Raw genomic sequence first — 15369 nt, forward strand, 5'->3', positions numbered from 1 at the left:
TTTATTAAAAATAAAAAAAACTTTAAAATCACATCTGTATTCACAGCCTTTGCTTAATACCTTGTTGACGCACCTTTGGCAGCAATTACAGCCTCAAGTCTTTTTGAATATGATGCCACAAGGTTGAAACACGTCTTTGGGAATTTTTGCCCATTCCTCTTTGCAGTACCTCTTAAGCTCTATCAGGTTGGATGGGAAGCAACGGTGTACAGCCATTTTCAGATCTCTCCAGAGATGTTCAATAGAATTTAGGTCTGGGCTCTGGCTGGTCCACTCAAGGACATTCACAGAGTTGTTGTGAAGCCACTCCATTGATATTTTGGCGGTGTGCTTTGGGTCATTGTCCTGCTGGAAGATGAACCGTCGCACCAGTCTGAGGTCAAGAGCACTCTGAAGCAGGTTTTCATTCATGTCTCTGTACACTCCTGCATTAATCTTTCCCTCTATCCTGACTAGTCTTCCAGTTCCTGCTGCCGAAAAACATCCCCACAGCATGATGCTGCCACCCCCATGCTTCACTGTAGGGATGGTATTAGCCGGGTGATGAGCGGTGCCTGGTTTTGTCTAAACGTAATGCCTGCATTCACTCCAAGGAGTTAAATTTTAGTCACATCAGACCAGAGAATTTTGCTTCTTATGGTCTGAGAGTCCTTCAGATGCCTTTTGCCAAATTCAAGGTGGGGAGTGGCTTCCGTCTGGCCACCCTACCATACAGGCCTGATTGGTGGATTGCTGCACAGACAGTTGTCCTTCTGTCAGGTTCTCCTCTATCCATAGAAGATCACTGGAGCTCAGACAGAATGACCATCGAGTTATCGATCACCTCCCTGACTAAGGCCCTTCTTCCCCGATCACTCAGCTTAGATGGCCGGCCAGCTCTAGGAAGAGTTCTAGTTGTTCCAAACATCTTCCACTTACGAATGATGTAGAAATTTTTCTGTAACTTTCCCTAGCCTTGTGCCTGGAAACAATCCTGTCTTGGAGGTCTACAGACAATTCCTTTGTCTTCATGCTTGGTTTGTGCTTCGACATGCACTGTTTTTTTTCTTTTTCTTTTTTCTTGTATATTAACCATTTCAAAGAGTATTTTTTCACATTGTCATTATGGGGTATTGTGTGTACAATGTTAAGGAAATAAATTAATTTAATCCATTTTGGAATAAGACTGTAACATGAAAAAATGTGGAAGATTTGAGTCGCTATTAATACTTTCCGAATGCACTGCTTGATAAATCGGTTTTACCGCAAATATAATAAGTAAAAGCATGTCCAAATCTCTAGAACTACAGTTTTCATCGTTTCATCGTGACACACACAACGTCTTTGCACTTAACCTCAATCAATCTCAATATAGACATGAGAGAGCTGTCAGACAATACATCTGATATATATACTGCTATATTAGTGTGTATATAACCCATGAACCTATACACTAGAGTGTAGAGTTACAGTTCTAATAAATAAGAAAACTCCGTGTCAAAATGTTTCATAACCTGAGGGTATTCAACTCTGTCTGCTGAATAAGCACGATCTTTCATCCAAGATTCAAGTTGCATAAACATACTGTGTGATCTTATTTTCTTTTATCCACACTAACAACAATCCTGAATTCAAAGCTTTTAATAATAAATAAAACAGAGAAGAAAGCTTTTAGTTATCCAGCATGTGACAATCCTGTGCTTTATGGAAAACAACAGTGTTCGCCAATTATGATCTCCTAGAGAGCTCATTTCTTTTAAAATAATCAAAAAATTAAGGTCCAATCGTTCATAAAAATATTATTTTTGCATGTGTGCTCCGCAAGATGATAACCTCATGAGTTATGTATAAGAAATATCATCAGAAATAATTACGTTAAAAAAGAGGTTTTAAAATGTGATACTTTTGTTTTAGGCTCGACCAAACTGTGAGTTCAAAGAAACCTGCATGTGTCCAACTCAAACAAATGAATCTAGTTGGAAAAAAAGGAGACCAAACAAAAGAATCTAATCCATCAAGTCTGTCAAAAGATCCAAAGCAACTCAAATTCAGTAAAAATCAGCTTTGAGTAACACAAACTTTCACAAGCATGACATTACAGCAGCAAGCTGTGCCCTAAAGCAATGGAAGGTTTGTTTGCGCACACTTTTCACACACCTCCATGGTGGGAGGCATGAAGTCATCGGTCAGAATCATAATTTCATCACATTGTGTTCTGATTTCTCAAAAACAACAAAACACACATAATCACAACCAGTTTTACTGCACGCCTATAAAATTAAATAACTTGGCATCCGCCTCAGAAAGTCAAGTGCGTGTTGTAAATCTACAGTAACAATTGAATGTGCATTATGTAACTTCAAACCTTCTCGTCTGGACCTGTTGAGCCTAAACAGGCTTTCCACAGCACACACCGACTCTACCAAGCCATCTCAGTCATTACATTCACTCTTCAGCAGGAGTCTGGATTTAATAAACGCGCTCATCTGTCAGCCTGACCGTAAAATCTGAGCTTGTAAAGCCAAGCCTACCTTTCTGTAGGTTGTTTGATGAGATCACAGAAGGTTGATTAAAACAATTGAAAAGAAGAATGAGCTAAAACTAATAAAGCAACCTAATGAGCCCGAGGAGTGTGCGTCTCGGTCCTTGACTTTACAACATGGATGAAACATGAGTAAACTGGCATTTAGTAACTAGCATTGTTCTTGTGGTTAGTCTGCATTTTTTAGAGCCAAATTTGGGCAAAATCCCCCGATGAGCTTCTTATAAACTTTAAACACTTTTGTAGAAGCTAAAGAGAACTAGCTTGGTTTATCACAATTTGACTAAGATTATCAAACTGATTCAAAGAACAAATGTTGACGCTTTTTAAATTTGCTTTTGCTACACCTGCTTTAACTGGATGATTATTATACTATAACAAATATACACTCACCGGCCATTTTATTAGGTACACCTTACTAGTACTGGGTTGGACCCCCATTTAGCTTCAGAACTGCCTTAATCCTTTGTGGCATAGATTCAACAAGGTACTGGGAATATTCCTCAGAGATTGTGGTCCACAATTCTGCACGTCCATGATGCGAATCTCCTGTTCCACCACACCCAAAAAGTGCTATATTGAATTGAAATCTGGTGCCGGCCATTTGTGCACAGTGAACTCATTGTCATGTTCAAGAAACCAGTCTTTGATAATTGGCACTTTATGACATGGTGCATTATCTTGCTGGAAGTAGCCATCAGAATATGGGTACACTGTGGACATGGTCAGCAACAAAACTCAAGTCGGCTGTGGTGTGACTCAATGTTCAATTGGTACTAAAGGGCCCAAAGTTTGCCAAGAAAATGTCCCTCACACCATTACACCACCACCATTAACCTGATTCATTGATACAAGGCAGAATGAATCCATGCTTTGATAATATTGATGCCAAAGTCTGACCCCAACATGTCTAAATGCTTAAATGCATGAGTTGCAGCCATGTGATTGGCTGATTAGAAAATTGGCTGATTATGAAAGAGTAGTTAGACAGGTGTACCTAATAAAGTGGCCAGTGAGTGTATATACAAAAAAATTGACTCAAATTTTTTATTTTTTTTTGACTCATTATTTTTAAGCTTAATAATTGCAAGATATAGATGTAGAGATATTATTGACAATCTATAAGGTCAAAATTGTAAGAATTGAACTGTTTAGATTTATGCCTTTGCGACTGTCACAATTTTGAAAACTGCAAGATGTGATCTCAGAACTGTGAGACTTTTCAGAATTGCACATCAAAATATTTTTGAGTTAAGAAGTCTCAGGAATGTTAGGTTTAAACCCATTATCTTACAGCAATTACAGAATCATGAGATACAAACTCAAGCCTACTAAATAAAAATCACACCTTTGACATATTTGAGTTATAACAACTCATGACTGAAAACAAGCTGAGAATATAGGAAAACCTGTTCTCAAAATTGTGAGAATTTAGAAAAGAAATGTGAGAAAAAAAATGATGATGAACTATGAACTCAGGATTTTTTAATAAAGCATCTGAATTTTTACTATATTTTTATTTTATTCACAGTAAAGAATTACTTCTAAATATAGATATTGATTAATCTAAAATTAAAATGACAATAATTAAAAGATATTAAATGTTAACCCATACAGTACCAACATATCATGCAATACATGTGATAATGGCGAAACTATATAACTTGGCATGGCAAATATAAGCTATTTTAGTCTTTAATAGTGGTCCTAAGCAAAACATTGATTAATAATCATTGTTCACTGATAAAGCACAAGAGGTTACTGTATATCCTGGTAAACCAAAAGTGCAAATCATGCAATAAACACAATTGAAAGAGCTTTATATGCACATCAAGTGTTTCTCAGCCAATGATAAACTTCTGGTGGAAGTTTAAAGTGACTTTTTATTTTATAAGGTTCCTTTTCCAGCATTGATTGTTGTTGTTATGCAATTACAAAACATTCAGTTAAATAGACTTCAGCATTCATTAACTTGTTCAAAAGTAAAACAAGATAAAAGACCATGTAATCGCTAGCACAGTCAGGATCAGCAGGCAAGCGCAGAAACTCCATTGAAAATACTGGACTAAATCTGTCATATTGTAAAGACATGACGAGGGGAAAATGGAATTTAATACAGTGCTTCTTGTCTGCTCTGAGACCCACTGTATTTCATATGCTGTATCTATCAGGCGGTGAAAATCACTTGTAAAGAAATCAGACCTTAAATGTGGCAATTTTTTAATGGAAAGACAGTTAGCCGGAAGCGCTGAGGCTGGTTGACTGAAATTAAAAGTCTCTGTGCATATACCCTAATGCAGAAATACCTTTAAGTTAAAAAAAAAAAAGGTTAAACGTAAGCATCATTTGTCAAATGCATCTGCTCTAGCATAATGCAGGCAAAGGGCATTTTAATAAACACAGTGTACATTTGTTTGCGGACACGATGGCATCCTTCACCTTCTCCCAAAATTGCTGGAACTAATTTCTCTCACATCTGCCACAAAATCTGTTAAACATGTGTTTGGACAAAAACAGCGAAAACGGGTGAGGAGCTTCATGCTGAAATCAATGACCAGCGTTTAACAATAATGTGTGTGTGTGTGTGTGCAGTTTCAGCCCTTATGTTTAGAAAAACAGCAGTAGTGTGATTTAAACAGGCGGGGTGTCAGAATAGTTCAGTGCTGAAGTACCTGCACCTGCTCCTATTCCGTGAAACTTACTTTAAACAACAGCGGCTCCCAGAGGAAAACATTGGTCATTAAAAATACTGACAAAACAACATTTACATAAATTAACTTTTAACATCAAGAGATTAGGTTAAAGGTGAGAATCTCCAGGCAAATAAACAAATAAATACATAAATCAGGCACGTGCCAGTTTTGAGAGTTTGGGCTCTTTGCAGTTTACAATGGGGCTTTTCAGTCTAATGGAAATAAATCTTCTATTTTTTTTTAATCAAACTTCGATTTTCGAAAATTTTCGACTTTGAAAATCGATTTTGGGTCAGATTATAAATAAAACACATTTTGAAATCACTAAGCCAAATATCCACTTCAGCAGCACTTACATATAGACCTCAGAGCTTTATCCATATCAATATTTTGAAGATTTTTACAGATGTTTTCAAACTGTTGACAGTATTTTCTAAATTATGGTAACAAACAGATGTTTCCAAAATCCTCTCACTAAAAACATGTTAGTCTATTAAGAAGTTACCTTCATCCAATGTTTATATTTCTGTGCTAGATATACATGCAAATTACTATATTGGGGAATTATGATGATTTATAAACTTTGTTTCTTACTATTCACCTGCTGTTTTGCCTCAGTATGATGAGAAACATGAGGTAAACCTAGTCTGCACTTCTTAAGTTCACATTAGGAGTTGAATTTTATTTTAAAAACAATATTAGCTTATGAATTCACAGTTTATATTCAGTTATCTGAGCATGCAAAATAGTAAAGTGGCCAGTAAGTGAAATAAATTCTCAACAAACATACGCAAACGCCCGTACAACTGACAATAAAAACACTATTCAATTACATGTTGACGTCTTACCTGGTAGAAACATCCCCGAACCGCTCTCCGTGTCTGGTACGTCAGTAGGACTGGTGTCCGTGATGGAGGCTGTTACCAGAGTAAATAAAACTGCTGTCCACACTACTGACACGAGCATCTTTTCTGCCTAATTTATAAAGCTGCTATATAAACACCTTGACCATTCATCTCATTTTGAGAGTTTAAAGTTTGATAAAACTGGTCTAAAGAGGTTAATATTGCAATGCTAGGTGTCTACTGTTGATGTTTGGCTGCGTCTCTGCGTCACTTGTGTTCACCTTGCGAACGCCGCGCGCTTGCAGTCAGACACCTTCATCTGGATAGTATTTGCTGGAGAGGCTCCGCCCAAACATTTGCCACGGGCCAATGAGAAGTAGCATGACAAGACGTATTAACATATGAAGGACTAAAAAGTTTGAATAAAGGGGGGAAAAGTTTAGCCAAGTGTGCTGATGCTGTACTATAGTTATTTTAAACTAAAATAAGTACACTTTAAGTTCACCATTTATAGGCTATCTAAATTATGCTTACATAGATAGACAAGTGAAAGTATATTTAGGCTATATTTGTTTATTTATTTGGCCAAATATAGGCCTACTTTCACTTATCTATGATTGTTAAGACATCAGCCACAATTGTAAGACTATTAATAATTATTGATGTTTTACAGTCATGGCAGTTTGATGTTATAAGTTCACTAAACTTACAAGTATATACTCAGTGGTGAAAAGAGTACTAAAAAAAATCATACTCATGTAAAAGTACTATTACTTGCCCAAAAATGTAGTGCAAGTAGAGTAAAAGTATTTGTTGTAAATATTATTAAAGTAGAAGTAAAAAGTGGCCCCTTTAAAAGTACTCGAGTATTAAGTAATGAGTGTTGCGCTGTGAAAAGTTAATACGTTAACATGCAGTTTGTGCAGGGGTGTAACATTCTGTGGTGCACTTAGTGATCTTTCCATATTTGTTCGTTCCTTCCAGCCTTCCTTTCATTGATGTTTGTTCTGTCCTTCCTTCTTTCCTTCCTTCCTTCCTTCCTTCCTTCCTTCCTTCATTCATTTATTAATCCGTTTGTTTACTCCTTCCTTCATTCATCTGTTTCTTCCTTCCTTTGTTCCTTCCTCCCTCCCTCCCTCCCCCCTCCCTCCATCCATCCATCCATTCATTCATTCATTCATTCATTCATTCATTTGCTCTTTCATTTGTTTGTTCTTTCATATTTTTGCTCTTTTCTTTATTGAGTCCTTTGTTCATTAATTCATTCGTTCGTTCGTTCCATCCTTCCTTCCTTTGTTTGTTCAGTCCTTCCTTGAATCGTCTCTTCAATCGTTAGCTCATTCATTCGTTCACTCTCTCATTCATTCGTTTGTTCGTTCATATTTTTGTTATTTCCTTCATTGGGTCCCTTGTTCATTCATTCATTCATTTGGTCCTTCATTTATTTGTTTCCTTCCTCATTCCTTCCTCCCTCCTTTCATTTATTCATTCTTTCCATTGTTCCTTCCTTCCTTAGTTTGTTGAGTCCTTACTTGAATCCTTACTTCGTCATTTGGTCCTTCCTTCGTTCCTCTCTTCATTCGCTCATTCAGTCATTCGTTCGCTCTCTCATTTATTCACTCGATTATTCATTCATTCATTAATTTGTTCGTTCATATTTTTGTTCTTTCCTTCTCTAGGTTCCTTGTTTATTCATTCCTTTGTTTGTTTCTTCATTCCTTTGTTCGTTCCTTCCTTCCTTCATACATGTTTTTTTCCCTTCATTCCTTCCTCCCACCCTTCAATCATTCAATTATTCATTCGTTTGTTTGTTCGTTCATATTTTTGTCCCTTTCTTCATAAGGTCCTTTATTCATTCGTTCCGTCCATCCTCCCTTTCTTAGTTTATTCAGTAGTTCCCTTAAATCCTTCCTAAATTAGTTTAGTCCTTCCTTCGTTTAGTCCTTTCCTTTCATTCTTCTTTTATTCCATTTAGTGATTGATTAAGGTTGTTTGGTGATTTCAGTCATCATATAGACGCCATCCTTCATATTCTCATCAGTGACATGCAGTCTGTAAAACGTCTCTGGGTCATTGCTTGTAAAGATTTCGGACCATCTTCTTCGACATTTTTAATGTTTCCAAAAGGCTTGCTGCATTTATAAAGCACCCATGTATTGAGGTTGTTCAGTATGAAGTGATTTACTTTCTATGTGCGATTTGATTGGACAGGAGTTTTGTAGTTAGCCAATACCCATAGACAAAAAACACATAAAGTACTGACTACAGGTTGAAGGAAAGTAGTGGAGTAAATACCAATACAGCACTAAAAATCTACTCAAGGCAAAGTAAAAGTACACATTTTTAAAACTACTTGGTAAATTACAATTCCAGAGAAAAAATTAAATGATTATAGTAACAGGAGTATTTGTAATTTGTTACTTTACACCACTGATTATACTTGGAGTAAAAAAAACAAAAAAACAAGTTGTTTAATATTAATATGGCTGCACTACAAATGAAAATGTGGAAAATGTAAACTAGCTGTGTAGTCAAAGTCTATTTAAAGGTGTATTCAATCTAGATTTTGCTGAAATTTTATGCCAAATTAAATATAACATATTTTTATGAATATTTAAATACTTATTTTAAAACTTGTAATACTTAAAAACATTAAAACCATTCCGTTTTTATCTTTAAAATAAAACAAATCTATTTTAATACATTAGTTTTAACATATAAAAATGTTTATTTTCCGGTGGGAACAAAACTATTTTGACCATTATAATTGAAACAGGCCCGTAGCCAGCCTGGTAAAAGGGGTGGTTCTTTTTTCTCAAAAAGTTTGTTTCTCAGAGATGGGTTGCGGATGGAAGGGCATTCGCTGCGTAAAAACGTGCTGAATAAGTTGCCGGTTCATTCCGCTGTGGCGACCCCGAATTAATAAAGGGACTAAGCCGACAAGAAACTGAATGAATGAATGGACCAGTTTGCGGTTATAGGACTCATTTAAGCTACTATTTAGTAATGAGTACTGCTTTTTAATGACATTTTAAGCACTATTTTAGATAAAATAGATTGTCTGATGTTCATTATAACAAAAAAAAGTGCTTTGAAAATTCATGTATAACAACAATAGCCAAACACTCATCCATGATCCGTGATTTACAATCAAAAGATACTTGTATCATATTTTGTTCTTTTTAAAAACAATACAGAAGCAAAAGATGACCATCAGGTTGTGTTTTCTTGCACAGCTGGATGTTGGACTCATGAAAAATAACTGTGTGCAACTGGACAAAATTGATTGGCTGAAGTTACACTGAAGTGACAGCCGACAGAGAATTCCACCCGGTCTTCAAACCTTTTTCAATGGGTTATTTTCACTATTTATAATGGCATAACAGTCAGTGTCAGTGAGGGGTGGGTCTTTCCAATCATCCAAACCCTGGATGACTACGGACCTGTGATAAATTCTCCTTAGTCCATTACACAAACATATCTGATTATAAAAGATTAAAGAAAGGCAACAGATTTTATTTGCAAGTTTTATTTCCATATATCTCTCAATCCAGTGATGCTATTTTTTTTTTCAATACAAAATGTATATGGTGGAAATGATAAGACTGATAAGAGTCAATGAGCAGAAATATATGGCATCATAGATCGATTGTTAGATCACAGTCATCCCTATGCATCGCTCCAATGTGTTCGACAACTCTTTTACAACAAACTGAGACGTGAAGTATCTTCTAATGTTCTCCCATTTATCCAGGGCTGTGTTTCAAAGAATATTTCTGAGGAAAAATAAAAAGATTTTAAAAAAGTCAACAGCCAATTAACTCCTGATAGAAAAACATGGATGAAGGTATACAATTTCCTACATGCACATATGTCATCATAACATGCAAACATGACATCATCCAAAAAGATTAGCCACAGGTCAACAGCACACAGAGACAAACTAGTGCTGTAATAAATTTGGCACCTGGTATATATATATTTTTTTTCTTCTTTTTTTTCTTTTATCTTAAGAGAAAAGGTGGTGTTTAAATTAAGGGAAGTCTATTAGGTTCACAACAATCATCTCCATCCCAAAAACAAGGAAATGGTGGGCAAGGGCAGTTTACTACTACATCACATACTGTAAAAAAATAAATCAAATGTCTTTACAATAACCATCTGTTCAAAGACATAATACAACATCGGTTCACCTCTTAGTGCAACCAGTACAAATATCACTATATTCTCTTTTATACCTTCAGAGGGCAGATCGATAGAAAGCATAATGCATCATTCAATAGAATCTGGCATTTTTAGGTGAGCTAAACACATCCTGTAAATCGGTGAATTGGTCCCACTGGTGCTAAAGCTGGAGTGTGTTGAGTGCAGGTAAAGCTACAGGATGAGGAGCAGTCCTAAAGTGTCATTTTGTTGCATAGCCCTACTGTACTTCAACAGTTAACCTTTACCTGCACAAACTACAGAGCACAACAGATTCCACAGCTGAAGGCTTAGTTCATTTTTTTGGAACTGGAAAACTACCAACAATAGTATCATGACTGTTGAAATCCGTAAGCAATAGTTTATGCATAATGTGTTTAAGGATGACTAATAATGCCTAGTGAAGAATTGTATATGTAGACTGAAATTTCATTGCAATCGCTTAGCTGATTTTAAGCATATTTCAAGAGTTATATTTATTCTACAACAATTTAAAACTCCCCACATAGAAATCGGATATATGGTAATGTTAGCAAATGACTAAATATTTATATGACATACTAGTTCATATTTGGATTTCACATATACAAAATTGTCATCTATGCAACATATATATAGTTGAAGTCAAAATTATAAGCCCCCCTTCTTTTTTTAATTTCCCAAATGATGTTTAACAGAGCAAAAAAAAAAAAAAAAAAGAACAAAAAAGAAAGAAAAATAATTCACTTATTGTCTGATAATATTTTTTTCTTCTAGAGAAAGTCTTATTTGTTTTATTTCAGCCAGAATAAAAACAGTTTTTATTTTTTAAAAGCCATTTAAGGTCAAAATTATTAGCCCCTTTAAGCTATTTTTTTTCTTCTACAGTCTACAGAACAAACCATTGTTATTCAGTAACTTGCCTATTTACCCTAACCTGCCTAGTTAACCTAATTAAGCTTTTAAATGTCACTTTAAGCTGTAGAGAAGTGTCTTGAAAAATATCTAGTAAAAAATTATTTACTGTCTTTATGCAAAGATAATATAAATCAGTTATTAGAAATTAAACATTAAAAGAATTATGTTTAGGAATGTGTTAAAAAAAATCTGCTCTCCGTTAAACAGATATTTGGGTATTGAAGTCGGAATTATTATAACATAATAGTTTTAAAATAGTTATAAAAATATAGCTTAAAGGGACTAACAATTTTGACAGTAATTTTTTTTAATTAAAAAAAATAAAAAGAAAAGAAAAATTAAAAATTAAAAACTGCTTTTATTCCATCCTAAATAAAACAAATAAGACTTTCTTACACATCCATACACACCCATTTACACACATACACTACAGACAATTTAGCCTACCCAATTCACCTATACCACATGTCTTTGGACTTGTGGGGGAAGCCAAAGCACCCATATAGGAAACCAACGCAGACACGGAGAGAACATGCAAACTCCTCACAGATATTTTCTATACTGTACTGTATATAAATCTTAAACATGAACTTGAATGTCAGCTATGTAATTGTCATGTATTCCATCCACAATCTGATTCATGTAACAGATTTCTACATGGGACTTAGATATTTGATAAAGATCACAGATCAAAATTAAAGAGTATTTCAGAAACCTCCCAGCTATTTGTGTTAATCAGAGGTAATTATTCTTTATTCATTACGGTATTTTATCTACATAGCTTTAGTAACATTTTGTGCCTCTGACCAAATCATCTAATGTTTGCTTTAGGAGGATTCATTTATTTATTTTTTTGCTTCAAATACTTCTTAATTTTCGTTTTTATGAAGTCAATTAATGAAAAGGTACTTTCCAAACTAATATAATGTAGCTATAATTTGGGAAACCACTGTTGCGCTCTATTCTGGGTTCACCTTTAAAAATACCACAATCTAAGAAACCTATAAAAAAGTCAAATTCGACAAATTGAAATCAGGGGCAGGATCAAAGTGAAATCCACCTTTTCAGAAAAACTGAGAATCTTTTTTAACATCAGAAACATTGCAATATATTACCAACTGTGCAAATATTACATATTCTTCATCTCATTTAGGTCACACTCAAACCCTTTGTATGGTGAATAAGATACAAGAGTAAGCCATCAAAGCGCATTAATACATTTCACCTTCATCCTCTAACCAAACACTGGAAGAGAAAGGCATGAGCCCACCATATGCCCTGTGGAAACAACACTGACACCAATAGCAACCAACAAACACAACATTCTAACATCCTTTCAGTCCTCTAGAAATCAATCGCAATTCCCATATTTTTAAATATATCATCAATTTTCCCCTGAATTGTTTCAGTAAAACACGCTGAAAAGACCAACATCGTTAACATCCACTTAATCTATCCTTACAATGCTACACTCTTTGTTTTGTGCAACCTCCTTCTTCAAATACATGCCTAAATACATTTAGGAAACAAATATTAGTGACATTTACCCTACAGCGAACAGCATCAGTTTATTGCCTCAATAGGTCAAAATGCTTTGTAATGCATCGTGCACCAATGTGGCAATAAAATTTAGGCACTTGGTATCTTACCTCTTGAGAGTAAGAAAAGGATTAGACCTTATGTAATGTCCAGCTACACTCATATACAAGGTACAAAATGGAACACTGTGAAAAGATATTCGATCTAATGCAGTCTGATAGACAAGGGAGTTCAATTTGGCCTTTTTTTTAGGTAGATGGGAGTAGACTGACTATTTCAGAATGATCTAGAGTTACAGCAGTGTGCAAACCTTAAGGCTGTGTGCCCACCAAAGTATTTTTTAGCATTTTAGCAAGCTGACCAGACCACCACTTAGCTGCTTAGCTGGTCTCTGAGCATTATTGTTCATAATATTATTATGGTAATCTGGGGGATTTCATGTGGTACAAATACGGAGACTCTTGTGACCACCGTTGTTCAGTAATACAATAGAAACATTACAGTTGATTAGTGTGGGTTTTGTCCTAACCCTCCTCCTCTGTGATTGGATGACTGAGTAAAAGTGCTACATTTTACGCAAAGTTGAACATTTGTCAACACTCGATGGCCATTAAAAATGGCAAGCACGCGACACTCAGAATGGAACAGACCACGGATGCCTCACCCATCTTGAAAAGTGAAGCCAAAATAGTTTGATCGCCCTCTAGTGGCTGGCTTCAGAATCCCAAGCTGCATATAAACAAACGAGAGCCAAATCTAACATGTAAATTAGACTTTAGCAAGAAATGCTTTGGTGGACACATGGCCTACATCCCTAGAATTCTCAATCAAAGCCTCCTGTGCAAAAAAGTCTAAACAGCCTTTCGAACACTAACAACTAACCTTGTCCCTTTATCCCCTGCAACTGTTTCCATCATAGTTTGCATTTTTGGCCGTCTTCCTCTCTGAGGTCTGAGGTCTTGATCTCATGTGATCAACTCACCCATATGTGACCCTTCTAGAATCAGCCCTAATGAAATGAAAGCAGTGTGGTGCATCACTTGAGGCTAAACTATTCATCCTGAAACCTATCAAGACCTCAATATTGCCGCTACCTTTGTAAGCGGTGACAGACACCTGCTTCATTCAAAACAAGAGAAGAACACCTTTCAAAACCACATACGCTCGATCATGATGGTAAACGGGCGGAAAATAGTGTAAACTGTGGACGTAACTCTTGTTTCCCTCCTGCTCTTGGGGCAAAGACGATAAAACTCATTCTAGATTGAATCATGTTAACACCAGTCATCTCTCTCAGTCTCCTGGTAGCTTCCAGACGCTCTCCCACTCAATCCCGGAGCCGCGTTCACTCCGAGGGAGTAGTGGTACCCGTTGGGGACTCCGCTCTGGCTTCGGGACAGCAGCGTAGAAGTGGCGGTCGCACCAGATGACGTGTGGGCGATGATGGCGGTAGTTCTAGGGGAGCGACCGGTGCCGTACGTGCTCAAGGCATCGTGAAAGTCTTCCGCTTCAGACAAGTGCGAGTCTTGCTGGAGGGGACCTAAGCTGGGGTCAGAGCCAATACGAGTGACAGGCACAGGGGATTGGCGGTGGATGCTACCGCTGAGTAAGGTATCGTGCTCTGACAGGCCACGACTAAGGCGAGCGGGGCAGGGCCCTGTAGATTGGGCAGTGTTGAGCTGGACCGGAGAAGAGTTGGCAGTCTTATAGGCAACAGCAGGCCGAGGGGTAAGAGGTGTCTGGGGAAGCTGTCTACGCCCGCGGCAGGGTGTGCTGGTGCCTGAGGTATGACCCACTGAGCTTCCTTTAGCTGCGTTAATTCCCTGAAACACAGTGGAGAGGAGAAGAAAATGAATGACTCACAAGTAAACAGGAATGAGGTAAATGGAAAGCTAGTGTTTTCCCCTTTCCGATAAACTTCCAGTGGAAAGTTAAGGTGCCTATTTTCGATTGCATATGGTTACTTTTATTAAGTTCAGTTTACTTTAAGTTTTTTTGTATAGACCATTTTGAGGGATGTAAACAAAAACAATGGTCCCTGTGTATTTCCTGTTTTACATTTTGAATTTCTATAGCTTCTGAGAATCCAAAAGGAAGCACATATTGATAAATAATGTTATGATAGATGTTTTATCATGATTGAATTTCCTCTTGTTACAGTTATAAAATAGTTTGATAATAAGCAGGAAATGTGTATGGGCCAAAGACATCAACACATTGAAATGGTCTATAGTGCTTTACAAAAGACTCACATTACTGCATTACAATCAAATTCGAAATAGTTAAGGTTATTAGTTACTATAACTTTATTAGTTGCTAATAACTTTAACTTACTAGTAACTAATAGTTTTTAACCCTTTCACCCATGAGTTTTAAATACTCCAGCTGACCCTCCTGCGTGAGTTTTTTAATGTGACCGTCACATAGAATTCATTGTGTTCTAAGGTCCCATGGCGCGCGTGGCGTTTATCATGTGACCCACCAGCCCCAATAGTCTATGTATATATCATATTTAGTTTTTTTAATCATATTTCCTTTTCCGCTTTTGTGTATTTATTTACAAATGTGCCAACTAAATTGTGAAATTACTCATACTCCAAATCCCAAATATGGGATAGATACATTTTTTCTTTAAAACAGCTTGATAATGATCGCATTATTTGTTTTAAGA

General features: G+C 36.3%; 2 protein-coding genes across 7 annotated transcripts in view; both read right to left on the reverse strand.

Moving 5' to 3' along the window:
- The window catches only part of si:ch211-196i2.1, a 120295-nt gene extending 113933 nt beyond the window's left edge, over positions 1–6362 (reverse strand). For all 4 annotated transcript variants that reach the window (XR_012396669.1, XR_012396667.1, XR_012396666.1 and 1 more), the window contains exon 1: positions 6063–6362. Coding sequence is in view for 1 of the 4 variants with exons in the window: in XM_009295261.5 (XP_009293536.1) it covers positions 6063–6180 (118 nt within the window). In the remaining 3 variants the exon portion in view is untranslated. The remainder of the gene's footprint in view (positions 1–6062) is intronic.
- Positions 6363–9572: 3210 nt separating this feature from the next.
- The window catches only part of cacna1bb (calcium channel, voltage-dependent, N type, alpha 1B subunit, b), a 264119-nt gene continuing 258322 nt past the window's right edge, over positions 9573–15369 (reverse strand). For 2 of the 3 annotated variants that reach the window (XR_012396671.1, XR_012396670.1), the window contains exon 48: positions 13045–14521. Coding sequence is in view for 1 of the 3 variants with exons in the window: in XM_017352993.4 (XP_017208482.3) it covers positions 13973–14521 (549 nt within the window). In the remaining 2 variants the exon portion in view is untranslated. Of the gene's footprint in view, positions 14522–15369 lie in introns of all 3 variants that reach the window. The other variant, XM_017352993.4, reaches the window with a different exon arrangement.

Source organism: Danio rerio, chromosome 21 (assembly GCF_049306965.1).
Source record: "Danio rerio strain Tuebingen ecotype United States chromosome 21, GRCz12tu, whole genome shotgun sequence".
In the NCBI taxonomy this organism is placed as follows: domain Eukaryota; kingdom Metazoa; phylum Chordata; class Actinopteri; order Cypriniformes; family Danionidae; genus Danio; species Danio rerio.